The sequence below is a fragment of the Heteronotia binoei genome, chromosome 5 (assembly GCF_032191835.1).
Source record: "Heteronotia binoei isolate CCM8104 ecotype False Entrance Well chromosome 5, APGP_CSIRO_Hbin_v1, whole genome shotgun sequence".
NCBI classification, from domain to species: domain Eukaryota; kingdom Metazoa; phylum Chordata; class Lepidosauria; order Squamata; family Gekkonidae; genus Heteronotia; species Heteronotia binoei.
Genome location: NC_083227.1, coordinates 105,405,379 through 105,431,965, shown reverse-complemented (window position 1 = coordinate 105,431,965; position 26,587 = coordinate 105,405,379). Strand labels below are relative to the sequence as shown.

General features: G+C 44.2%; 1 protein-coding gene across 1 annotated transcript; it reads right to left on the bottom strand.

Moving 5' to 3' along the window:
• Positions 1 to 726: 726 nt before the first annotated feature.
• Positions 727 to 26,087, bottom strand: RRP9 (ribosomal RNA processing 9, U3 small nucleolar RNA binding protein). Its single transcript, XM_060239983.1, has 15 exons — positions 25,809 to 26,087; positions 23,947 to 24,029; positions 18,243 to 18,349; positions 17,432 to 17,499; positions 15,738 to 15,779; positions 14,311 to 14,437; positions 10,165 to 10,286; positions 9,800 to 9,892; positions 8,249 to 8,349; positions 7,294 to 7,428; positions 5,109 to 5,171; positions 4,864 to 5,009; positions 3,624 to 3,703; positions 1,810 to 1,883; positions 727 to 908 (listed from the first exon to the last, which is right to left on the bottom strand). The coding sequence occupies exons 1-15, from the start codon at positions 25,893 to 25,895 to the stop codon at positions 803 to 805; spliced, it is 1,434 nt and encodes a 477-aa protein (XP_060095966.1). The 5' UTR covers positions 25,896 to 26,087; the 3' UTR covers positions 727 to 802.
• Between the last annotated feature and the right edge of the window lie 500 nt (positions 26,088 to 26,587).

The window sequence follows — 26,587 nt, the reverse complement described above, 5'->3', positions numbered from 1 at the left end:
CCAATGGAGAACACTAGATTACAGGGTTGATAGATCACCTTTATTTAGTCCAGATGATGTGCTTAAAGTACAAGATATTCCATTCCTGAAGCTGGACCCAGCTAGTACTGAGTTGAGAAAACTAGGTACTTCCTGAATTGTTGATGTGGCAGAAGACAAATAACTGTTTTCAAAGGCCCCTTAAAACATCATAGTCCATACAACAGGGCACCTCAACATGACAGCCAAGGGCACTGTAGTGCTCACCAATACCTTTCATGACACCCACCAAGTGCTTTTTATCAAGTGGGGGACTAGTGAGGGCTTTTGCCCAGCAGGGCTCCTGACTGGCCATTGGAGATCTAATTGCCTGCACAGATATTTTTAAAAAAACTGCTTTGGCAGCAGCTGCCACCCCAACACAAGGATCTTCACTGCATGGCTGAAGGTAAGCTTGTATAAACAAGATACTTTTTAAAAAGGCATCCTGTTAAGCAGAGCCTCTGCCTGAAATGCTGAAGAGTTAAAATAATAAGAGTTAAACATAACCTCACTCCAACATTTTACGGTTGACTCCACCTGCTGCGGCAGCAATTTTGTGGTTGCACCCACCACCGTGTCAGAATTCCAAAGATGCCTGCAGACTCAGAAAGGTTGGGGATCCCTGCCACAGAAAATATTGCACATTCTTTATTTTAGGAAGTACACCTCTGTTTTTTGAGGATAATAAAGAGACCGCCACTGCCATTTTACAAAAAAGAGATAAGGTAGTTTTAATATATAGGTTAATATAAGAACATCCAACAAAGAACATGGAAGAATGTTAGGACCCTTCCAAAGGTATCTCTGCGTCGCCTGCTGCTGTCTTCTTGAGTGGGATAATGCAGATGCTATTCTTGGCTTCCCTGATCCTCCACCAACGACCCAATCTGTAAAACAAACCCGAACAGAGATGTTTCGCCCCACTGCATGTACATCGCTAAGCATGATCCAGTAAACCTTTCTGGCCCATGGCTCCAACACACAGCAAGATGTTGTCACCAATGCAGATTAGTAAAACTGGAAGAACAGTGGACTTGCAACAGACCATAATGCAAGGCAATGGGAAAGCAAGGGCCAAAATGAGAAATGTTTTGTTTGGTTAATGAAAAAGTCAAATAACTGTCTACAAAACGAAAGGCTGTCTTCTGTTCTTCATGCAATTCCTTGTTCTTCCGCATGGTCTCTTGTCCCATAGCCCAAATGCCCAAAAAGCATTTAGCAGCACAATTTCAAGAGCAGTGAGGTCCTTCTAAATCCACTGACATCATGGGCTTTAAAGGCTGTTTAGGATTATACAGTCAAACAGGATTTAACAGCAGTTTGTTTCTGCTGCTGTACAGCAAGCTTTTCAGTGATGTAAACAGACACTGCCCATAATCAGTTGTGTGTCAAATGTGGAATGATCTTCATGTAGCTGGTAGAAAAAGCCCACCAGGAACTCATTTGCATCTTAGCCCACACCCCATGATGTCACTACCATTCCACAAAAAAGCCCAGCAGGAATTCATTTGCATATTAGGCCACACACCCCTGATGCCAAGCCAGCTGGAACTGCGTTCCTGCTCAAAATAAGCCCTGGGCATAAGCGTGCTAAAAAAGTTTCACAGAAATTACTGCCAGGTGTTCTACCCTAAGGATGCTAAGACTCTTCTAAGAGAACCCTAATAATGTCATCAAACCCAAGACAGTTTCAATCTAGGTTTAAAGTTGGTAGCATACACATCTTATGCTGTCACCCCTGGAAACCAAGTACAGAGGATGATAAAATAGAAAAGATGGCTGGAATACCTGTGTTCTTGTCCTATCCCAGCAATTAGAAAATTTCCAGTGTTTGAGAATTTCAAACTATTAACAAAGCCAACCTGATAGAGGAAAAAAAGGACAACATTAAGCACTAGAAGTTGGTCAGCAATATAGCCATCAACAGGTGACACCTCTGGAGTTTTTAGACATCTGTGCCCCTCCCCTTTGTCACTCCTTGGCTGCATGAGTCACCCAACAGCGTGTGTCAGCAGAACCAGTCACACCTTGCCTTCCATCCCTGTTCAAAGTGTGCAAATGATTAGGGATAGGCATGAACTGGGAAAATGCTATTTGGGGTTCATGAGTGTACAGAATGCCCCTCAGCGTGCTAGAGACACCAATCTTGCAGTTTGGTGAGGACTGGATTTCTCCAGAAAGCACTTTCCTAGGGGCATCTTCTTTGGAGGGGGCTGTAACTCAGACCCTGTAAATCCAACCCTCACCAGACTTGGAGAGCAGGTAGAGGAGTGTTAGCTAGAGATCCCCTGTGAGGCTGGTGTCTCTAGCTTGCACACAGTCTGTTCTATATGCACCTGAACCTGCAGCATATAGAACACATCCTGTGCAAGCTAGGGACACCAAACTTGTAGGGGATGCTTCACTACCTGCCCTCTAAGTTGCTACTTTGAAGTTTTGTAAACATTTTGATTGAGTGGAGACAGTCTGTCTGGAAACGTATCCGCTCACAAACTGCATGAACCTCCATGAACAGCTTGAAAGTTCATGAAAAGTTCATCCTGGTTAACTTACAACAAACTTAACTTTGAAAATCACAAACCGGCCAAAATTAGTCATGAACTTTAGTTTGTGAGCTGGCCCATGCCCATCCCTACAACTGATCCAACTGGTAACTGATCCAACTGGTAAGCATCTAAGATACCCAGAAGTGCTTGACATATTGCAGAAACTTTTTGATTTAAACTAGGTCCTTTCCTCTACTGAAAAATTTACATACACTCTAACTTCATTTTACCCTTTGTTCCCCTTATGTATTTTAAAGCTATCGTTTCTTTCCTCAGGACAGTCAAGCTACTAATCTTCAAGATTTTTCTATAGTTGCCATCATGGCTACTATCTCAATATCTGTCTCACAGTTGAAATTCTGATTAGTCAGCTACTCCTGAAGAATCTAGATAAGGATAATTAAAGCACCAGCATTTCACTAATGTAAAGGTGCGCTATTTTTATTGTACAGATTAAAAGTTCTGAAATTTTGGAAATTTTACCAGGAAACTGGAATAGTACAGAGGACAATGACCATGTTTTCAATATCTGTAAAAACTAATCAGATTCTGTATTGTGGCTTACTATAACATAATTGTTAATCTAGTTTATATATGAACTGCTTTGAGGAAAATGCAGCTGCACAAAAATAAGCATTTATAAAGTATTTTACAGCAGTGTGAGTGCCAATAGGCCCTGGGAGACCCAGGTTCAAATCCTTTCTCTGCCAGGGATGCTTGCTGGATGATCTTGGGCCAGCCACTCACTCTTAACCTAACCTATCTAACTGGGTTGTTGTGAGGATAAAATGGAAGAGAGGAGAATGATTTAAGCCACTTTGGGTCTCCATGGGGCGGTGGGGGGTATAAATGAAGAAAATAATAAATAAAATTCAATATTGCAAACAGACAGCTGACAGAGCCCAGGGATAAGGTGAGACCAGAATGAGAAGACTTTTTGGCTCAGTTACAATCTGACACCATTATTATTTGCCTTGTGCAATTAGTGGTTTTAGACCTTCAGTGTGGAACTCTTATCTATGAAAAAGACATTCTCCACCCATGTGCTTTTCTCACCAGGGGAATATCAAAAAGTGGTTCCAGCTTCCGGAATCCCTCTCCACACTTCCACAACTTCACACCAGTGTTGTGAGAACCTGATGGAGAAAAAGCATGTGAGAGCTAGCTTTCATATTCTGGATCCAAAGGGATTAAAGAAAGGAAGGGTTTTTTTTCCTAGGTGAGCTGAGTTACTAGTTCTAGAGTACAAAGTTAACATTTAATCTGTCATCCAGCTCACCTGAGTCTATAAAAAGTATATTACTGGAATCAACCCCATCCTGACTTGGCATATCTTGTTTATTCCTGTGATCTGTTTCGACACATCTTGGACAGATGTAATTGGGCAAATCTGTCAGCTGTTGCCTATATCTGGAACTCTAAACCAGAATCTGAATTCTAATAAAAAGTTATCAGTTGATCTGTCAGCTGTTGCCTATATCTGGAACTCTAAACCAGAATCTGAATTCTAATAAAAAGTTATCAGTTGATCATCTTACACAGATAAAAAAACCCTTTCCATAAATGCAGCAACGTTTGCTACTTAAGCAGCAAACGCTGCCCACAGTCTTCAGGATTTAAAAACTATGGTTTCTCCACAACAGCCAGCTGCATTCTCTGCCAATGCCAGCTGCAAGATCAGAAGAGCTAGAGAGTATTAGCCCAAAAGGTGAGGGGCTTGAATAGCTTATTTATTTATAAATGTAACAAAGCCTACTCCCCATCCAAAGCCCAACACAGCTAACTGATGTTCTAACAGTAAGAGCATGAGGAAGAAGCAAATATTCTCTGAAGGCTCTGCATTAACAAGAATCCTGAAAATAAGATCAGATAAATTTTCCATCCACTGATGGAACCTCCCCTGTGCCCCTTTCCTACTGCAGTGCATTAATCTCCATGAAATTCTGCTCTTGCTGAATAGAGAACTCTGAGGAACAACATTTTTTTTGGGGGGGGGGGGGGACTGCAGCATGAAAAAAGAATTGGAGGAAATCGCCTGTCCCCTTTCAATAGTGGAAAGCTTAGAAGTCAACCCATTAACTTGCCTCCAAATCAGATCTGTTAAGTCAGCATTACCTCACTGACAAATCAGCACAGAAGGCAGTTCTTTACATATCTGTTTTACACAATCATGTGTCCCACAAGGAGAGAATCATACATCTAGTTCCCGTGACATGCCTTAAAATAAAGGCCATTCCACTTTCCTCTATTCCCCAAAAGAAAAAGGACAAGACAAGAGTCTCATAGCGTTAGGCACCTGTAGCTACAATGTCACTGTTCAGCAAAGCAGCAACAGAAGTGATCCAATAGGGCTGTTCCAAGCCTTGTGCACCTTGGAAACCATGGGCCTGCTTCACTGTGGTTAGTGGTTTCTTTTTTGAGAGACCCCAGAGGGCTACTGACCTTAAGAAGAAGAAGAAAACAAATGGTTACATCACATAGAAGAGCCAGTGGGCAAAACAACAGTGTTGTGGCAAGATCAATATTTCAGGTGCTACTCACCCATCATCTGCCCCAGACACCATATGTTCCTCATTGATCAGCTGGATACAGTCAATGGAACCCCTAATACAAAAGAGAAGACCACCATTCTATGTATTTGTTTTCAAAAGAAGTAACCTGAAGAATTTGGTAGCCAGATTACTCCATTGCCAATACTTGCAAAGTTTAGACAAATAACTTTAATCCAGTTTCAGAAGGGTAGCCATGTTGGAAGAGCTTGATTGGATTTATTATCAAATTATTATGATACATATCCCTCCTTACCTCATGAGTGGGCTCAGGGCAGCTCACAACATAACAACAATAAAACCTGATAATATTAAAACAATTTAAATGATTAAAACAAGATGGCATTGCAACACTAGCAGTCCAATGTCTCCTGTAGCATTTTAACAGGTGGTAATAGATGGCCTGATTTATAACAGTTTTCAATCAAATGGTGGTAGGTACCCTAATATACAACAATGTCTCATAAGTAATAGATGGTATCTGGAAGGCACTGGGCAGGTACCAAAAGCAGAGGAGGCTGAAATGATTTAACATCTGCCACCTCACTCAAAGACCTGGCAGCTCCATCTTACAAGCCCTGAGGAACTGTAGTAGGGCCCTTATCTCCAGTGGGAGCATTTCCAGCCAGGCTGGGGCCGAAAAAGCCCTGGCCCTGGTTGAGGCTAAGCAGATGTCTCTCAGGCTGTAAATTACCAGGAGGTGTTGATCTATGGCACACAAGGCTCTCCAGGACACATATGGAGAGAGGCAGTACCGTAGATATGCTGGTCCCAGGCTGTGCACGGCTTTAAAGGTCAATACCATAACCTTGAACCAGATTCAGTATTCAATTTGCAGCCAGTGAAGTGCCTGCTGGATGCACACCCGCACAGATGGTGTTGTCAGCAGGTGCGCCACCATATTCTGCACTAGCTACAGTTTCTGAATCAGTTTCAAGGGTAGCCACACATAGAGTGAGTCACAATAATCCAGCCTGGAAAATCACCATCGCGAGGATCACTGTAGCTAAACCCTGAGAGGTGAGACAGGGAACCAGCTGCCTGATCTGGTGAAGATGGTAAAAGGCCTATCTGGCAGATGTGGTGACCTGGGCCTCCATAGAAAGCAAGGGATCCAAGATCACCACGAGACTCCTCACCTTTGGCACTGGTGCCAATGATACCCCACTGAGTGCTGAGAGCCAGATTCCTGATCCCACAACCCCTCCGCTCATTTACAGGACCTCACTGGATTTAATTTCAGCCGACTCTGCTGTAGCCATCCAGCCATTTGAGTCCAATAGCACCTTAGAAACCAACAAGAGTTTTGGAGCATGAGCTGCAACACTATCTAATGAACGGAGCTTTGACTCTTGAACGCTCACATCCTGAAAATCTTGTTGGTCTCTAAGGTGCTCCTGGACTTGAATCTAGCTTTCACCTAGTGTATATTAATGCAGGACAAGAATGGACATACATCTGAGAACCACTGCTGCTGAAACAAGAGACTTCTTTACCCAAATTATTATGTGAATAGTCACAAGAGTAGAAGTTTCATCTGTCATCTTAATGGGTAATCTTCCCATGAAGAAGTTCAAACATATTAGATGCTGTCCTCAATGAGGCTCAGACTAAGAATATCATTCTCCACCACCAAAGAGTTACACCACCTAGTTAACCGGCACTGGATGCTATTTTGTTGCCAACAATTACCTGTGCAATCCTAAAAAGTAGTAACCTCCTTCTAAATCCAATAATTTCAACTGTATGTGCTCTGCTCTCTGAAAGCAGCAAAGTCATGGATGTCAGCAACCTCAGATGACGCATTTATTGGAACCATAGCATCAGAACTCCAATCTAACAATCCAATCACTAGACTGGATAAATAAAGTTCACTATTCCTGCATCTAGACCCACAGAGGCTTACTGCCTCAGGACAGGATTAGAAAAGGATGCAAGTTCAGCGGCTAAGTTCCAAAGAGACATTAACAACTAAATGATGTAGCCTCCTGCTCCTACACAGTCTCCAAGAGCCAACAGCAAACATCTTTAGCTGCAAATGATGGCAGGACTGCAGTGAAAAGTGTGGCAGAGGCTTTTCAATCATAGCTCATTGCACTGAAAGCATAGGATCTCCCTTCCCACTCTGTACAGTCTATCTGAAGTAATTCCTGAACAGGGACCACTCTCATACTTACTGGTGCCCATAGAATACAAGCTGAGATTCCTCAGGAATCTTCCAGACTCTGACAGTGCCATCCCTCCCCCCTGATGTGACACAGCACTCCCGGCTCAGGCTGTCCAGTCCTGTAATCACATCCTGATGGCCAAACCTGAAGAGAAAGAGAGCAGAGGAGATTCCATCAGGAACTATGCATACTTAAAAGACCAGCATTTCTTCTGGATATATTTCAAGTATCTCATAGTTTAGAGCCTGCCACCCACAACTCCTTGTTTAAGACTGAACAAAGTTTGCTTTATTTGGCCGGATTAGTAACTGGCATTCAGAAAAGGAAAGGTTTGCCCTGAAGGCTTGCACACTCAGTAGGGTCCAGGCTCCTCTGCTTTTCACAGTTCTGAAGGGAAATAATGTCACGGCAAACTCACCCACCACAACATATAGCAATGGTAAAAGTATCCAGGGAGCTCCATGTATCCCTGACATGTTTGCCAGAGTCTGCTTCTGGACACAATGAACTGGATGAAGGGGGGATAAGCCATTAGAAAAAGACACTGGTTGAAGACAGGGTGGTTATATGAAGACATGTCTTTCTGTAGACAATTACAGTTGTCAACTGTCTTTGCAGGCAGCCAAGCGGATTCTTTGCTTCCCACTCAGTCTTTGCTTCTCAATAAACAAAGGTCACATTAGAAAGCCACAGCTGTTAGGAACAGGGTTCCAATGCAAGCACTTTATTCAGTTGTGCACAACCAAACAAACTCAGTTTGGCAAATGTTGACCAATTATTCAAGCAGCACAGCAGCCATGAAGAACAACAACATGGATCACAGAGGCCAACCTACCTCACCCCCATGAGCAGTGCCATAACCAGCAGAGGGGTACTTGATAATTACAGTTCCATTATATGCTAAATTCACTCCTAGGATTGCTGCCCCAATCTAATGAATACACACAGAATGCAGGCAACTTACAAGGTTTCCACGTAGGCATTCTCTGCCACATTCCACACTTTGACTGATCGATCATGGGAAGCACTGTACAACTGGTGTGTGCCTTTTCGGAAAGACAGGCCCTGCACAAAGGAACAGGAAGAGATCTGGGGTAGGAGGGAGACTGTGGAATGAATTATCCTCAGAGGAAGGGACAGAACTGCTTTATGAGACTTGCTTTTTATTCATCTTTGATTTTTACTTCCAAGGCTATTTCCATATTTGATTCCTACTACCACTCCCATTTGGCAATTCACAATTCTGGTAAAGTTACTTTACTTTGTTTTAGGCACCAAGCCAAAACACACCTTTCCCCTCAGGCTTTTAATCCGGTGTTTTATCTTACCAATTTTTTTAAATGGTCTGCCTCTATTTTATGGATCGCTTTTATGGTGTCCAATGGTTACACAAATAATGCTAGGCTTGAATACCTTTTATCTGATAAGAATCCCAAGATCGTTGGTTGTTGTAGATTTTCTGGGCTGTGTGGCTGTGGTCTTGGCATTGTGAGACCTGATCTTTTGCCAGCAACTGTGACTGGCAGGTAATTTATATCTACTCAGACAGGTGAGGTAGGGCTGAGTCATTATCTTGTGGATGCTTCCAGGGCTGTGACAGGAAGCTCCCACAAGATAATGACTCATCCCTACTTCACCTGCCTGAGTAGATATAAATTACCTGCCTATCAACTTCTTCTCAATCTGTCCCAGAAAGAACTCCAGTTTTATGAGTTACACCTCTGAGGATGCCAGTCACAGTTGCTGGTGGAATGTCAAGTCTCACAATGCCAAGACGATGGCCACACAGCCTGGAAAATTTACAACAACCAATGGACTCCAGCTGTGAAAGGCTTCAACAACATAATTCCAAGATCACTTATCAAGTAGCTAGATTCCGTGTACTGATACTTAGATCATGGACACTGTATTTTAACTAGGCACCAATTTTAACTTTTTATTCTGTATATCTTGTATCCTGTATACATTTTTTAAAATTATAACTATATACAAATAGATGGTCTAATGACTGTAATAATATCTATCACACTGTCCAATGTATTGTTTTAAATACTGTGACACCAGTTTAATTGTAAGTTGCCTTGAGCAGGATGTTAAAGAGGTGGCATAGAAAAATCCTAAACAAATAAATACATCCTCAGAAACAAACATACCTGCATAGATGTAACAAATATCTAGTCCCATATTTTGATCTAGCCTTCCAGAATAGAACAAGGCAACTCACACCAAAACATCTTTTAAAATCTGTATTAGCTATCAGATCAATACAGCTAGCAATAACACTGACTTTATTAGCCAGAGTGCAGTTCTGTGAAGATCCAATTGTAGCTGGCTGACTGAGGAAACCTGGATATTTCTACAAAGTCTGCCCCCAGGTTTATGTGAAATGGTTTGTATAATACTCCCTTCATATCAGAAAACAGCATAAATAGTCCTATAAAAATTATGTTCCTGTCAAATCCTGTGTGCACCTGCCCTACAACATAACTCTTTCTGCCAGGCTCAAATCACTCACCGACACAGCATCACGATGACCTGTGAACTTGTACAGGTACTGGCAGGTTGCAGCTTCCCAGATCATGATGAGTTTGTTTTTATCTCCCGTAGCCTAGTCAAGGCAGACAAGAGAAAACACTTGTGTCAAGAACCCTCAATACCAATAGCTGCTGCTACAAGTAATAGAGAGACTCAGTCAAGGACAAGTCATGCAGATGGATGGGCTGGTTCTGTCATCACTCAGTGCCTTCAAATCAAGAGACTGTTAACACCCAGCTGTGCTGCAAACCAGGGTGGCAGCAGCAGCTCTACTGTGTGTTTTGTTAGTAGTATGTGGGAGAGATGTCCTGTTTCTCAGAATAGGAGGTTGGTAGGTTCTCTTACCAGGTATTTACCATCTGAGGAGATAGCCATGGAGAGGATGTGTGCTGTATGGCCATGACTTTCCTCTGTCACCTTCTTCCCTCCATGGATCACATGCAGCTTCTTCCCACTCTCCACATCCCCTAAGAGATACAAAGTTCTATTTAATCCTTAGCTGGACAAAGCCCAGAATCACACATGCTTTAAACCACTTTAATCACTACTTGGGAATCTTTTCATGTTCCATCAACCCAGTGCTCTGCAAACTGGAGTTGCTCCACTAGAACCTCTGGCTAGGGAGTCCAGTCAATCTCCCCTAAGCTGACCTATCCCCCAGGGTGCTGTGGGAGCAGAACTATGTATGCCAATCCTGAGTTCCTTGGAGGGACTTGGGGGTAAAAATGGAGAGAGATGGGGAGGCACAGATGTAGTCCTAGTAGTGACCAAAGAACAACTTCCATACTGGCATGAGAGCTTAAAACAGGGGTCCCTAACCTTTTTGAGCCTGCAGGTGCTTTTGGAATTCTGTCAGGGTATGGTGGGTACAGCAACAAAGTGGATGTCACAGGAGGTGAAGCCAGTTACAGCTTAACTTCAGTAACACAGTGTAGATTCCTGTGCTATGGTGGCAGCTGCTGCCAGAGTAACACCTTAAAAACCCTGCACAGCCAATCAAATCTCCAAGTCAATGAGAAGCCTTGCTTGGCACAAGCCCTACCTAGCCCCACCCATGTCCTAAAAACACTTGGTGGGCACCAGAAAAAGTGCAGGTGGTTGCCCTGGTACCCATGGGCACCATACTGAGAATCCCTGGCTTAAAATGTGAAAAGCACATTGTCCAGCATTCACAGCTCTGTAGGAAAAACAATCATACATGGAGATCAAAATGCCCTTCAGACAAAACATGCCTATTCACGGGTGACATAATAACTTCAATAGAGTTAAAATGCATTTCAAATCCACCTTTTTGCATCAATAATTTTAAAAAGAAATATGAGTGTGTTGCAAAAAACCCTATTTCCACTTTTCACAAATGTACGCTGTTTAAGAAGGAAGGCTGAAAAACACTTTGGCATGTGGCCATCCTCTACTGACTTTCTAAAACCAAATGGATTACACTTGCATGAACTATGACTTCCTTGAACAGACTGAACTGAAAGGATGGGGGGAGGAAGACACATTTTCATCTATAAACTATCAACATTCTCAATTCACCTTATTCTGATATGTTTATTACCTGGCTTATCCCAACCTACTGATTATCTCTTCATAATGCATAGTAATGAATTTTATTAATTTTTTCTTTCCACTGGCAAACTTAGGCAGAATAAAAATGGCCAGATTATAAGGGCTCTGATTCAGAGAGAAGGGCGGAGTACAAACCTGCAGTCGTCTTCTTTATTTTAGCACATTGCTGGGCATTCTACTCTTGCAGCTGTGATGCTCAACAGAATGCACTCAATTTCTGGAAGCAGCAGTCACCCCAGCCCCCGCACCGGTCCAGGTCCATGGCCTGTTAGCAATGGGGCTGCAAGGCAGAGCCCTACCACCCACCAGGACCCAGGAGGATGAAAGATGAGGCATGGCCTCCCTCTGAAGCTGCCTCCCCTCCCCTGAGAGAGGCCACGCTAATTTCATTTATTTATCTATCAAATTCATATTCCGCTCTCCCCTAACAGGCTCAGGCTCATTTGCCTGGGTCCCAACCAGGCAGAAGGGGCAGCACTACTGTGACCTTCCTACCTTTCGTTTATAGACCCCCACCAGTCAGCTGACCTGGGGCGGCAAAAAACCCAATCCCCCCCCCCCACTGGTCCCTGGAAAAATTGCTTCCATGATACCTGTCCCTGGTGCCAAAAAGGTTGGGAGCCACTAACCTAGAGGCTTGAACACACTCATCCCTGTTAATTTTCAAAGAACTCCTTCTATACTCCCTTCCTGTGCACCTCATGCCCATTGTGCCAACACCATCACAACATTCACTGAACACCTGCACTTTACAAAAGTTACCTGAGCTGAAGCTAATCTGAAAAGTTCCCGCTAATGTAGCTCTGACTTCATCATTACAGAATTTGGTGTATATAATTCAGAGAATATCAGATGAATCTCCACAAGTGTTCAGAAACCACCTTCAGAAAGACTACTTTCAACCCATAGCATGGTCTTAAGTCAAGCCATAAATTCCCTAACCCAAAAGGTTAGCAGGATCTTAATGACAGGATTAGTTTGGACACAAATGTAACATACCACATGCATGAGAGGAACCATACATTGACAGTGCACATGCTTTGCATGGATAAGAGGTTTTAAGATCAAACTTCTTGCAACTCCAATTAAAGAATCTGAGAAAGCACAGCTAAGACAGACCTCTGTTGGAAACTCTGAAACAGCCACTTGTCAGAATACTACAGGACTACATGACCCAGTGGCTTCAGATCCATATAAAGCAGCACCTTTTGTCGAGCCTTTTATAAATCACAGACACTCAGGAACTGAACATCCATCAGTCAAAAAAAGATACACCAGGACAGGAAAGGTCCCCTGTGCAAGCACCAGTCGTTTCCAACTCTGGGGTGACGTTGCTTTTCACATTTTCACAGCAGACTTTTACAGGGTGGTTTGCCATTGCCTTCCCCAGTCATCTACACCAGGACAGCCACATAGCTTTTAAGTCTTATGAGGGAAAAAAAGTGGTTTTCAAGCTCAGTTGTTACTCTATTAAAGAAATCTTACAAGGCAATCCTATGCAGCATTGCTTCAACCTAAACCCACTGAAATAAATGGGCTTAGGCTGCAGGAACTCTGCATAAAATTGCATTGTTAGGCTAGCAATTGTATTATTTATTTACATTGAATCTGCCCTTCTCACTGAGATGCAAGGCAGATTACACAGCATAAGTCAAATACAATCAATAGGATGGGACAGCCAATATATATATATATATATATATAGCAATAGAAATCTGAAACAAGAAGTCTGGAGATGGAGCTGAAACACAGCTTGTATTAACATGACAGGTTAAACAATGCAGAAATTTACATAATAAGATCATATGTACAGCAACAGACAGTATGCACTATACATAGCAGTTTAGTCCATAGTCCCTGTATCTTTACCAAAGCACCCTTATACAACAGGCCCTAATCAGTTACATAAAAAAGCCACCCTGAATAATTCAGTTTTGCATTATTCGTGGAAAGCCAGGACAGTGGGAACATTTCTGACCGCCTCAGGCAGAGTATTTTACAAGCTGAGGGCCACAACTGAGAAGGCATACTTATGACAGTTGTTGATTTTGCTCAATTGCAGGGTGGCACATGCAGAAGGCCCTGCTCAGATAAGCAAAGCTGTCATGGTGGAACATAAGAGGAAAGGTGATCCTGAAGATATGAGGGGCCAAGGTTTTATAAACTGGCAGATTCATTCATTAAATTTTCACATAGAAAACATATTGCTACTGAAGATGAATATACAAAAATTGGTTTTAGAAGACAGTGCTTGGTGCAACAGAAGTATCTTAGATGAAGCATTGGTCTTTCCCTCAGACACATGGCAAACACCTACCAGCCACACTTTTTTGTAAGTTCTTGCATTAGATTAAATAACACATTTTTTGTCTGGTTAGTCATCACTAGCAGGCCAATCTGTGTTTCAACAGATTGATCCAACCAGAATTACTCCAATCTAAGCCCAATGAAGTCACAACTTATACAGCCGCAGCTCTGTGAAGGGCTGCAGTATTCTGTGTTCCAGCCCTATTTCAGCATCAGGTGCCTTGTAGCAATGCAGGCCACTCTGCAGCTAAGCCATTTGTCAGAATAACTTGTTAATTCTTAGCAGAACAAGCAGAATTTCCAGGGCTGAGAATACAAGAGGCAGGAGGAACAACATTGAGAATGTGTAAAGGCAGATATAGTGGAAGGAGACTGACAAAATTAGGCTATATTTTGTTGATGTTACTAGAAGGGGTCTCTTTACTTCCCCAAGAAGCACAAAGAGGAAGTGGATTTCAACATCTGGTACCATTTTGACTAACTGAGCCTTCCATTATTAAGGGTATGTCCCACAGAACGTGCAGTGGTGCTTTCTCTCTGGCCTCATTTTCCAAACACTGTCAATGATATCCACCTTAGAAACTTTCTCCTTTTGTAGAAAACAAGACTCACACTTGATGATGGAGCAGTCTTTGGCAGCAGAAAATACATATTTATCATCTGGTGATACAACTAGACAAATTATGGGCAGCCGATGTCCTCGGAGAACCTGGATGTCAGCTCTGTCTGGAAGCTGCAACTGTTAAGAGAACCAGTTAAATCAATGTTCAGGCCCAAACATCAGTTGTAATTCTGCAATGAGAGCTTGCCATACTTAGAGCTGAGACAAATATTTGGATCACCAACTTAATAGTGCCTAGTGGTAATAGTGGCTATTGTGGAGGAACAGCATACTAGATAATAATGTTGTAATTAGCTCATTCAAACAGTAATCATATAACAAAACAATTAACTAACCCATCTGGAAAATATCATCAACCTCATAACATACAAGGTTAACTATCCATATATCAGTCAGATCCATAAGAGAGCATCCACAAGCTATCAACAAAATGCTCACCAAAATAGCCAAGTTTCCCAAGCCTTCCTAAAGCCCAGAAAAGGTGGGCTGGGAATGTTGAAAGAGGGAAAAATGAAATTGGCAGTTTAACTTCTGGCCAACTGATAGAGTTGGGGGCTGCTGTACTTTAGTGGGAGAAGGGTTAGGAGGTCTACTTGGTTAGGCAGTGAGTCCATTAGAGAATTCAGGTATTTTGAAGATAGTTAGAAAAGTGGTGCTGTTCATGTCAAAAACAGTTAAAAGCCTTTCTGTTCCATGCTATCAATCTGAATTAGTCAAACAAGAAACCTGCTTTCTAAGGCTCCAGCTCTCCAGTAACTTTGTTACTATGACACTCAAGAGGGCTGGAGAAAAGGGAAACAAAGAAAACAACCTAGCCATGCATACTACTGAAATAAACCTGTTTCTTAGTTGTTACCATCAAGCCTACTGGGTAATTCCTTCAAGCTTATAATCCCCTCATAACAGGCAACATAAAGACTGGGAGGCACCCTGAGTCCAGGTATTGCCCTCATTGAAGACTAAGCAGTCCCAAAAATAAGCAAGTACAGCACACACACAAGAAAGAAGCTTGTAGGGTATGAAAGTTAAGCACCTAGTTACTAGGTCAGGAGGTGGGGTATTGTCACACTGCTCAATACCAGTAACATGACATTTCCCATACTATAGTAGCATACAAAGACCAGGGCAGAAATTTTAAAATGGAGCATCTAACCAACCAAATATGCACATTCTTGGAAATCTAAGCATTTAGATTGGATTACTACATAGAAAAGCTGCCACATCTTTTCTACCTGACCAGCTCAAAACAATGTCTAATAAGAAAGAAGAACAATTTATTTAACACCAGAGGATAAGAAAAACAAGCTGAAGAAGTATCAAACAGAAAAGGAACCTTGACAGAGAAAATAAACATCTTCTACTTCAAGAAACAGCAGTAACTGCTCTCAGGTTCTGTAGGGAAGTGATTTCTACTTACGCTTTTGGCAATTTGTCGCCATAATTTCCCTTTCTGTTCAAGCTGCAGGAGAAAGAGGAAACAAAAATCAGAGTGATCACTGCAATTCTCTTTTCCCACTGTCCCCTCAAGCAACCTAGAAATAAGCAAAGATGAACAATGTTTTTTGGGAAAATATATGCATAGGACTCAGCATTTATATACCACTAAGAGCCATCAGAATCCTCCTTCCTAAGTGTTACAAAACAAAACAGCTGTAAGTTGCTAGACTGTATGATTGTGAAGATAAGTTTTTTGCAAAGGTGCAGAGAAGTAAGGCGGCCAGTGAACCCCACAGCTATACTGGATATTGAATGTTCAGAACTCCAGAATACCTAAAACTCTGAAGAACTGACATGTTTTTGTATATAATATTAACACTGAAAATTCAAAGGTTTATCCTCTTAGAAGCCTAGAACTGTTTTCTTGAAATGCCACAAAGCAGAGAGATGGTGCAACTTAACACACCAGCTAAGAAATGTGCTGTCATTTCACAGCTTCCTTGGTTCCAGTCTCACCTCTTACACATTCATGCAGTAACCTTAGACAAGTCATTTTTTTCCATTTCAGGCCTCAACCTCAACCCTGCATATGCAATATGGGGATAATGACAGCCTACTTTATAAGTCTGTTCCAAAGATTACAATAAAATGATGTAAATGCAGCACTTCAAACACTGAAAGTATCCTATAAATACTGAGAATTCACTATAATGGCCACCACAGACCTCTTAAGGATGAAATCATGTAACGCTCACTGACAGAACATACGTTTTGCAAGCAAAAGGTCCATTTGATCCCCTCAATTTCTAGTTAAACAGATCTCTGCAAGGTATGCTGGGATACTTTTCTGCCTGCAATCCTGAAAGTCACTTCCAGTCACAGTACACCAATGCTGAGCAATGTAGACCAGTGATCTGACTTGGTTAACAGTAGCTTCATGTGTTCACCCACAAATACTCTAAAAAATTCAGACTAGATATACAAATACTACACATTCAAGAGACTAGGACAAGGTCCCTAAATCTTTTTAAGTTTGTGGACTGCGGGAAACGATGGCATTCAAAGATACCATGAGGAAAATTATTGGCCTACCATATAATGTTGTCCTTGCCCATAATCTATAATATCTGCACGTTAGTAGCTCCTCTGTGACTCACTCCCAGTAATACCACAACAAAGTGGGAATGTACACTTGGTGAGTCAGGTTTGTCAGCAAGCTCAGTTCTCACCAGGTTGCTACAAAGGTAAATTTAAGTTTTATTCAAGGATTCACAATAGATACTTTCATTTTCCATAATCAGCTGGATTGGCTTAAACCAAGCAAGAAATTCTCAGCCGTGCAATGCAAGGGGAACAATTCAAAAATGCATTTTGTTCCTGGAAACTGAGTCCAGCCCAGCAGAAGGGACTGCTTGTTCTTTCTAATTCACAAAAAACCCTTTGGTTCTACAAGGGTTAAGACCTGTTGTTCTTATAAGTCTTGCCCACACAGCAGCAAGAGCTAAGCCCAGTTAGTCCCTGCATGGAAGGCGTTTCTGTCCAACCCATTAATGAGATTAATCTTCTTCTTTAGGTCAAATGAAAAGATGAGTCCTTCATTTTGATGCCCCCATCCATGAGCAAGAGAAGGTCAGAGCAGCTCTTCTGCAACCCCACCCCAAGTATCCCACTCACCACATCTTCCTTCAGTCGGCCAGCAACCAGGTCCCTTTCCAAGGCCTCTTCTTCTGCCCTCTCCTCTTCTGCTCAAGCAATACAACAAAAACAAAACCCAAACTGTACATGAGGGACATGGCACAGAAACAGATCAGAATTAACAGTGGGAGGGAAGGATGCATAAAGGCAGCCTGTGCTACTCACTTAACAGACAATCTCTGCCCCCACAAAGACCAAGCTACTCTGGCACAGACATTAGCCAACACACTAGTGGCCAGATATCACACATCAAAAATATGGTTGCCATTTGAAGCTGCTGTGTATGGCCGTCTCCTGCCTATGACCACTTAGTATATGCAGTTCAATGCGCAGAACAAAACTGCTTTCATAGAATTTTTTGTGCGAAGTTCTTTCAAAGACCCTTTTAAGATTTATTATATGTTCAGGAAACTTTCACAAGGACAAAATCTTAGCACCTGTTCCATTCTCCAGTATACAGCATAAGCATTCTTGAAAAATACATTTCTATTCATATACATAGGAACTGAGCTTTTGATACTAGTGTAAGGTACAACTTATCAGGACAGCACATACTTTGCATGCACAAAATCCCAGGTTCAATCTGTGGTGTCTTTAGCCAAAGACAGGCTGGAAAAGACTGGTATCTGCCTAAGACTCTGGAGAATCACTATTAGTCAGTGCTGCTGATACTGACCTAGATGTAGCAGTGGTCTAACTTGGAACAAGCCCATGCACCTCTGAGCTTGCTCATGTTTAAGTGTCTGACTTCAAGACAATTGAATTAATTGCCTGGCAGCCCATCCTTCACCTTGCTGACGAAGCTGCTCTAGATATAATTTTGCTAATCTCAGCTTCTTCTCTTGTGGTGTCTCATCAATCTCTTCTTCTGCTTCATTGTTCTTTTTCTTTGGAGGGCTGTGAGAAGAGAGCAAAGAAAAAGACATGGAAGCATCTCTCTTTTTATTTATATCCCGCCCTCCCCGCCAAAGCAGGCTCAGGGCGGCTAACAACATGTCCATATAATTATACAAGGGTTTAAAATCACATTAATCTTAAAACATTCCAATTTAAAACAAAAACATTTCAGGTGCTAATTCTGTTCATAAAAATAGTGGTGGTAGAAGTCACCTAGCATCAGTCACTCAGCTGGCAAAGGCCATCCTGAAAAGAGTGGTCTTGCAGGCCCTGCGGAACTGGTCAAGGCTCTGCAGGGCTCGCACTTCCTCTGGGAGCTGGTTCCATAGGTGTGGAGCTGCGATAGAGAAGGCCCATGTGCGAGTATTTTGTAGTTTTGCCTCCTTTGGTCTGGGGATAGCCAGTTCTTCCTTGCTGACCTCAGTGCTCTCTGGGGTTTGTATGGGGAAAGACGGTCCCTCAGGTAGGCAGATCCTCGGCCATATAGGGCTTTAAAGGTAATAACCAGCAATTTGTAACGAACCCGGTAAGTAACCGGCAAACAGAGCAGTCTGCGTAGCCCCGACTGTATGTGCTCCCACTTCGGGAGCCCCAATAACAGCCTAGCTGCCGCATTCTGCACCAGCTGCAACCTCCGGGTTCGGCACAGAGGCAGCCCCATGTAGAGGGCATTACAGTAATCCAATTTTGAGGTGACCGTTGCATGGATCACTGTTGCTAGGTCCCGGCGCTCCAGGAAGGGAGCCAACTGCCTTGCCCGCTTCAGATGAAAAAACGCCGACTTGGCAGTGGCTGCTATCTGGGCCTCCATTGATAATGAAGGCTCCAGTAGAACCCCCAATCTCTTGACCCAGTGCGCCGCTTTCAGCGGCACACTGTCAAAAACCGGGAGAGGTATTTCTCTCCCTAGGGCGCCGCGGCCCACGCAAAGGACTTCTGTCTTCGTCGGGTTCAGCTTCAGCCCACTCAGCCTAAGCCAGGTTGCCACGGCCTGCAATGCCAGGCCCAGGTTCCCTGGAACGCAGTCAGGCCAGCTGTCCATTAGCAGATAGAGCTGGGTGTCATCTGCATATTGATGACACCCAAGCCCATACCTCCAGGCAATCTGGGCAAGGGGGCGCATATAGATGTTAAATAGCATCGGGGAGAAAACTGCTCCCTGCAGCACCCCACATTCTAGTGTGTGCCTCTGGGACAGCTCACCCCCGATTGCCACCCTTTGTCCCCATCCCTTGAGGAAGGAGGAAAGCCATTGTAGGGCCAGACCCCTAACCCCTATGTCGGTGAAGCGGCGGGTCAGTAGCTGATGGTCGACCGTATTGAATGCAGCCAACAGATCTAATAGCATCAGCACCACCATTCCGCCTCGGTCCAGATGCCGCTGGAGGTCATCTACCAAGGCGACCAGCACTGTCTCCGTCCCATGACCTGGGCGAAAGCCGGACTGGCAAGGGTCTAGGATGGAAGCGTCATCCAGAAAACCCTGCAACTGCAACGCCACTACCCTCTCAATTATTTTACCAAGAAGCAGTAAATTGGAGACCGGTCGGTAATTTGCCAATTCGGCCAGGTCTGCTGTACTTTTTTTCAGGAGGGGGCGGACCATAGCCTCTTTCAAGGGTGTTGGAAAGCGCCCCTCAGAGAGGGATCTATTTATGATGTTCCGTAAAGGACATCTAAGCTCCCTTTGGCAAGGTTTAATCAGCCAAGAGGGGGAAGGGTCCAAATCACAAGTTGTTGGGCGTGCGGAAGAGAGAATTCCGTCGACTTCCTCCAGGCTGAGTGGGTCGAAGCGATCCAGAACGAAATCAGAAGACAGGCACGGAGCCTCAAGTTCCTGTACTGTATCCAATGTGATAGGCAGGTCCTGGCGGAGCGACGTGATTTTATCTGCAAAGTATTTCGCAAAAGCCTCACAGCCTATCTCTAATTCTCTCACATTTGGTCTGCCTTGAGGCAGTGCAATAAGATTTCCAATTATTCTAAACAATTGTGCTGGGCGCAAATTTGCAGACGCAATCCTGGCCGCAAAGTAAGCTTTCTTCGCGGCCTTGACTGCCATCTCATAAGACCTCATAAACGTTCTGTAGGATGTTCTCGTCGCTTCCTCACGAGTATGCCACCACTGCCTCTCTAGTCGTCTGAGCCCTTGTTTCAGCTGGCGTAACTCCAAGGTGTACCATGGAGCCAGCCTCACACGGGGGCGCAGAGGACATTGAGGTGTGATCTCATTGATTGCCCTGGATAGCCGGTTTTGCCAGGCCTCCACCAGGTCATCAAGGGAATCGCCAGGGGGCCAGGGATCCTGCAGGGCCATTTGGAACCGTTCCGGGTCCATTAGGCTCCGCGGGTGAGCCAAAATAGGCTCTCCGCCCATACAGGGTTGAGGCGGTGTCTCCATACGGGCCTTGAGGGCTAGGTGATCCGACTATGGTACCGCTTCTACCGCGATATCGTTCACCAAAATCCCAGACGCAAAGATCAGGTCTAACGTGTGTCCGGCCGGATGCGTGGGTGTCGTAACAAATTGAGAGAGTGCTAGAGTCGCCATGGACGACACCAGACCCATCGCCTGATTGGAGGCCGTGTCATCAGCATGGACGTTGAAATCACCCAGGACCATAAGCCCTGGGTACTCCAACGCCCAGCCCGCCACTGCCTCCATCAGGGATGGTAAGGCGCTGGCTGGTGCGTTAGGTGGATGGTACACCAGCCAGATCGCCAACCCCTCTCCGACATTCCACGCTAGACCAGCACATTCAATACCCTTGATCGTTGGGGCCGGGAGAGCCCGGAAGAAGTAACCCTCCTGTATGAATAACGCCAGCCCTCCCCCCTGCCCGCTAGTCCGCGATTGATGAAAGCCCAAGTAGCCCGGGGGGGGGGGTCATCTGGGAGAGAGCCACCGTCTCCCCATCTCGCACCCAGGTCTCAGTCACACAAGCCAGGTCCACATCCTGCCGAAGCAGGAACTCCCTAAGGGTTGAGGTCTTATTATTCATGGACCTGGTGTTGCATAACACCAATGACAGAGACTGGCACTGGAGGAGAGCCAGTTTGGTGTAGTGGTTAAGTACGTGGACTCTTATCTGGGAGAACCGGGTTTGATTCCCCACTCCTCCATTTGCACCTGCTGGAATGGCCTTGGGTCAGCCATAGCTCTGGCAGAAGTTGTCCTTGAAAGGGCAGCTGCTGTGAGAACCCTCTCCAGCCCCACCCACCTCACAGGGTTTCTGTTGTGGGGGAGGAAGGTAAAGGAGATTGTGAGCCGCTCTGAGACTCTTCGGAGTGGAGGGCGGGATATAAATCCAATATCATCTTCTTCTTCTTCTCTTGGCCCCACTACCTGTCACCGTTGGGATGGGAAGTAGACTGGAAGGGGGCCGAGCACTGTTTTGTCTCTGCCTCCTTCCATTACACTTCTGTCTATTCCCACCGTCACACCTTCCCCTCCCCAGGAGCACTGGAATCCCCTGGCCGAGCATCCACACCTATGCCCGGTATGGTCTTACTAATCCCCGGACAGCCTCCCCCTCCCATCCAGATTTTTAGTCTGCAGCTTGAGTTCCTGCCTCACCATCCGCTTCAACCCCCTTATTGTCTGACTCACTATGTATTAAGTCAAGTTAATTAATTAAAAAAACCACCCTACTACTCCCTCTAATTGATTAGTCAAAGTTAATTTATTAGTTATGATAGCCATCCATCAACATCTCAGAACATTAAACAAAATGTATTTGGAATGAAAACACCCAAAAAATACACCCTAAAGCCTAATAAGGGGGCTTACCACAATAGAAATAAAATATTTTCTATTATATGGCAAATAAGAACTAACAAAACACTCTTCCTTGCTAAACAAAAACATTTCAAGACTATCACAGCAAAAGAGTCTCAGCTGCTTTTCTGAAACACGGGGCAGAGGAATCTCTATATGCTGTTAAAGCAACCTATATATATATACACAGAATATGCAGATTTCAAGAACTGATTGTAGCAATATTATTGACCAAACTTCTTTACGTATATCTCAAGAATGAAGTCATAAGATGGGCAAATGTTGTCCCCATCTTCAAGAAGGGAAAAAAGGAGGATCCGGGTAACTACTGACCTGTCAGCTTGACATCTATACCTAGAAAAGTTTTAGATCAAATAATCAAACAGTCAGTCCTGGAACATTTAGAAAGGATGGCTGTGACTACTAAGAGCCAGCATGGATTTCTCAAGAACAAGCCATGTCAGACTAACCTGATCTCTTTTTCTGAGAAAGTGACTACTTTGCTGGATCAGAGGAATACTGTAGACATAGTTTATCTTGACTTCAGTAAGGCTTACTGTTAGGTGGATCTATAACTGGCTGACAGATCGCACCTACAGAGTGCTTGTGAATGACCTACAGAGTGCTTCACCCACTTGGAGAGGAGGGACAAGTGGAGTACCTCAAGGATTTGTCCTGGGACCTGTTTTTATAAATGATCTGGATGAAGGACTAGAGGAAATGATTATTAAATATGCAGTTGACACTAAATTGGGAGAGGTTGAAAATACAGTAGAGGATAGAAACAGGATACAGGATGACCTTGACAGGCTGGAAAACAGGGCTAAAACCAATAAAATGAATTTTAACAGGAATAAATTCCTCTTTAAATTCTGCATTTAGGTAGGAAAAATCCAATGCGTAATTATAGGATGGGGGAGACTTGTCTAGGCAGTAGTGTGTGTGAAAAGGATCTAGGGGTCTTAGTGGACCATACGCTGGACATGAGTCAACACTGCGATGCAGTGGCTAAAAAGGCAAATGCAGTCTGGGGCTGTATTAATAGAAGTATAATGTCCAGATCACATGAAGTGATGGTATTGCTTTACACTGCTCTGGTAAGACCTCACCTGGAGTATTGTGTTCAGTTTTGGGCATCACATTTTAAAATATAGACAAGCTGGAATGGATCCAGAGGAGCGCGACGTAGATGGTGAGGGGTCTGGAGACCAAGTCCTACAAGGAAAGGTTGATGGAGCTGAGCATGTTTAGCTTGGAGATAAGGAGGCTGAGAGGTGATATGATCACCATCTTCAAGTACTTGAATGGCTGTCATATAGAGGATGGCACAGAATTGTTTTCTGCGCCCCCAGAAGGTAGGACCAGAACCAATGGATGGAAATTAAATCAAAAGAGTTTCCACCTCAATATTAGGAAGAACTTCCTGACAGAGAGGTTCCTCAGTGGAACAAGGTTCCTCGGGAGGTGGTGGGCTCTCCTTCGTTGGAGGTTTTTAAACAGAGGCTAGATGGCCATCTGACAGCAATGCGGATCCTGTGAACTTAGGGGGAGGTATTTGTGAAGTTCCTGCATTCTGCAGGGGTTGGACTAGATGACCCTGGGGGTCCCTTCCAACTCTATGATCCTATAAGGTTTTACCTTTCTGAGGCTACGGCTCTATTTAAGAACGTATAACAACTGCCCTGGCCAGGCTAGGAAAGATATCAAATGGGTGATATCATAAGAAGAGCCCTTCTGGATCAGCCCAATGGTCCATCTAGACCTGCAGCCCGTGACCCATTGTGGCCAGACAGATACCCACGTGTGAGTGAACCATTACCTATCTGGCTCGGAGTCACTGGAGATCTCCTCATTCAGCTTGAAGCCAGTTTTCTGCCAGGATTTCTCCTCTGCCACTGGAAGCTAGAAGATAAGAGATGTTTTTTTAAAAACAGCTTCAACTCTATTAGATAGAACTACCACTCCAGACCACAATGTTCTTTCTCTGGTATTGTAGAAAAGCAGGAAAGATAGCAAACAATCCGCAGCTTGATTAAAAATCGAGGAACCCTTGCAGCCAGAACTTTTACACCAATATACTGTTAGTTATCCATGCCTCCATCTGTAGACTGGGGCCACATGGATACTAAACACATCTTTCTTCAAACTTGGAGGATTCCCCAAGTTTGCAGAAAAATCTGTAATCTTAAATCACCTCATAATCGCATTTTCTGTACATGCGCAAAGAACGTGCTTAGGCAGCTGCTGCAGATCAGCTGTGGCTGCCACCAGTCACAGCTGCAAGCTTGGGTGAGTCAGAGGAGAACACTGGTATCTTTCCTGTGTGCCCAGCTGCCCAAGCACAGCAACAACAACCAATGCCAGCACCCCCTGAAGACCCACAGGTGTGGAGGCAGACAATGGCAACTACAGTGGGCCCAGGCACAGCAGAGGCAGTTTCCAGTAGCCAAGCTCCATGGTAAGTGGTAGGGTCTGGAACCTTGCCAGGTTCAGCATTGAGGGAGTATGCGGGTCCCTCACCACCATGAGTCTCCCAGCCCCTCTACTGATCCCAAAGGAGAGAACCAGAAGTGATGGGAAGGAGGAGTCTCTCCTATGGGAATATCACAGGTTCCCACTTATATAGAAGAATCCTTATCAACAATTCTACCAAGCAGAAAATGTCCAACTATTGATGCAGACAAGGTGTGAACTACAAGATTGTGGCTCAAAATCCATTTGTAGCTTTATGTTTCACAGATGATCTTGAGAGACTCTTACTGCTTCCTAAACTATCATTAAAGTCACAAGACACATACTATTCTGGTGATGGTGGAAAGCACAGTAAAGTCACAGCCAACCCCATAAGGTGTTCAAGGCAAAGGGTATTTCAGAGGTGGCATGCCATTGCCTGCCTCTGTGTTGTGACGCTGGACTTTATTGGTGGTCTCCCAGCCAAATAATATTCATGGCTTAGTCTGCTTAGTTTATGAGATCTGACTAGATCCAGTGAGCCTGGGCTACCCAAGCAAGGATGGATACCATTATTCATACAAGTAAGGCAGCTTCCTGAAACTACTCTGCCTAACATATTAACCAAAGAATAAGATTCTCTTGAATTCAGCAGAACTAGCTTCTAATCAGAATTTAGCAGGCAATAACAGGAGCCCCGTGGCGCAGAGTGTTAAAGCTGTAGTACTGCAGTCCAAGCTCTCTGCTCACAACCTGAGTTCGATCCTGGCGGAAGCTGGGTTCAGGTAGTCGGCTCGAGGTTGACTCAGCCTTCCAACCTTCCGAGGCCGGTAAAATGAGTACCCAGCTTGCTGGGGGAAAGTGTAGATGACTGGGGAAGACAATGGCAAACCACCCCGTAAAAAGTCCGCCGTGAAAACGTCGTGATGTGACATCACCCCAGAATCGGAAACGACTGGAGTTTGCACAGGGGACTACCTTTACCTTAATATGTCCACTGCATTTTCATCCCACCCTTCTACCAGTGCGCTCGCAAAAACACACAGTCCCTCCCCCCATTTGCCCGCCTGCCACCCAGATAAGACAGAACTATGCGTTGGATTAATTGACCCAAGCATTCGATAATCCTGGAGTGCAAACTCTTACACATCCATCCTATGAGTACTCCACGGCCAGATCAACTACAGGAGACGGCCCGGCCTGTCCTTTCCCCCACTATCTCTTACTAACTTTTCGCCTCTTGCGTCCGATTCCTCCAGCCGTTGCAGTAGCAACATCTCGCCTTTGCTTTTTCCTGTTCATGCTCCCAGCCGCCATGCTGCCGCAGCCTGACCCCTTCCTACACGTGGCTCTACGAATCAATTCCCCCGGTCTTTCCGATAGGACAGAAGCAAAACTGCCCTCCTCTCATTGGCTAAAATTCTGCTTAGAAACTCCTTCAGAAGTAGAGAGGTAGCGGTCCTTTGGCCTGTGACGTCACTCCATTCTCATTGGTCTATGTATTTGTACAACTCGGCTAACTGTTCTCTCACAGTCCTTTTAGGCTGCACATATTGATTATTGAGCATGCGTATTCTGTTATTCCGGAGGCGGAGCGATGAGCGAGGAGGATGCTCCAGTAGTAAGAGAAAAGAGTCCTGCGCTATCTTAAAGACTAACAGAAGGCAGCCCTGTTGGTTTGAAGCAATAGAACAAAGCAGTAGACAAGTGTACCTTTAAGACCAACTAAGTTGTATTCAGAATGTAAGCTTTCTCTGCTCTTAAGCAGACTTCATCAGACAAAAAAAAAGTTTGCTTAAGAGCAGACGAAAGCTTACATTCTGAATACAACTTAGTTGGTCTTAAAGGTGCACTTGTCTACTACTTTGTTAAAGACAAACAAAATGTGTTTCTTCCTATAGTAGTCACTACTTCAGATACTGAAGAAATGAGCAGTGCCTCGCGAAAGCTCCTACCCTGCCACAAATGTTGTTAGTCTTTAAGGTGCTACTGCCGGACTCTTGCTCTTT

Excerpts from the sequence above, each read along its gene's own strand:
- RRP9 (XM_060239983.1), bottom strand. The coding sequence starts at position 25,895 with ATGGCGGCTGGGAGCATGAACAGGAAAAAGCAAAGGCGAGATGTTGCT. Across the intron at positions 9,893-10,164 it reads CCTCAGATGGTAAATACCTG|GCTACGGGAGATAAAAACAA; the intron begins GTAAGAGAACCT and ends TGCCTTGACTAG. Across the intron at positions 7,429-8,248 it reads AATGCCTACGTGGAAACCTT|GTTTGGCCATCAGGATGTGA; the intron begins GTAAGTTGCCTG and ends CTTTCTCTTCAG.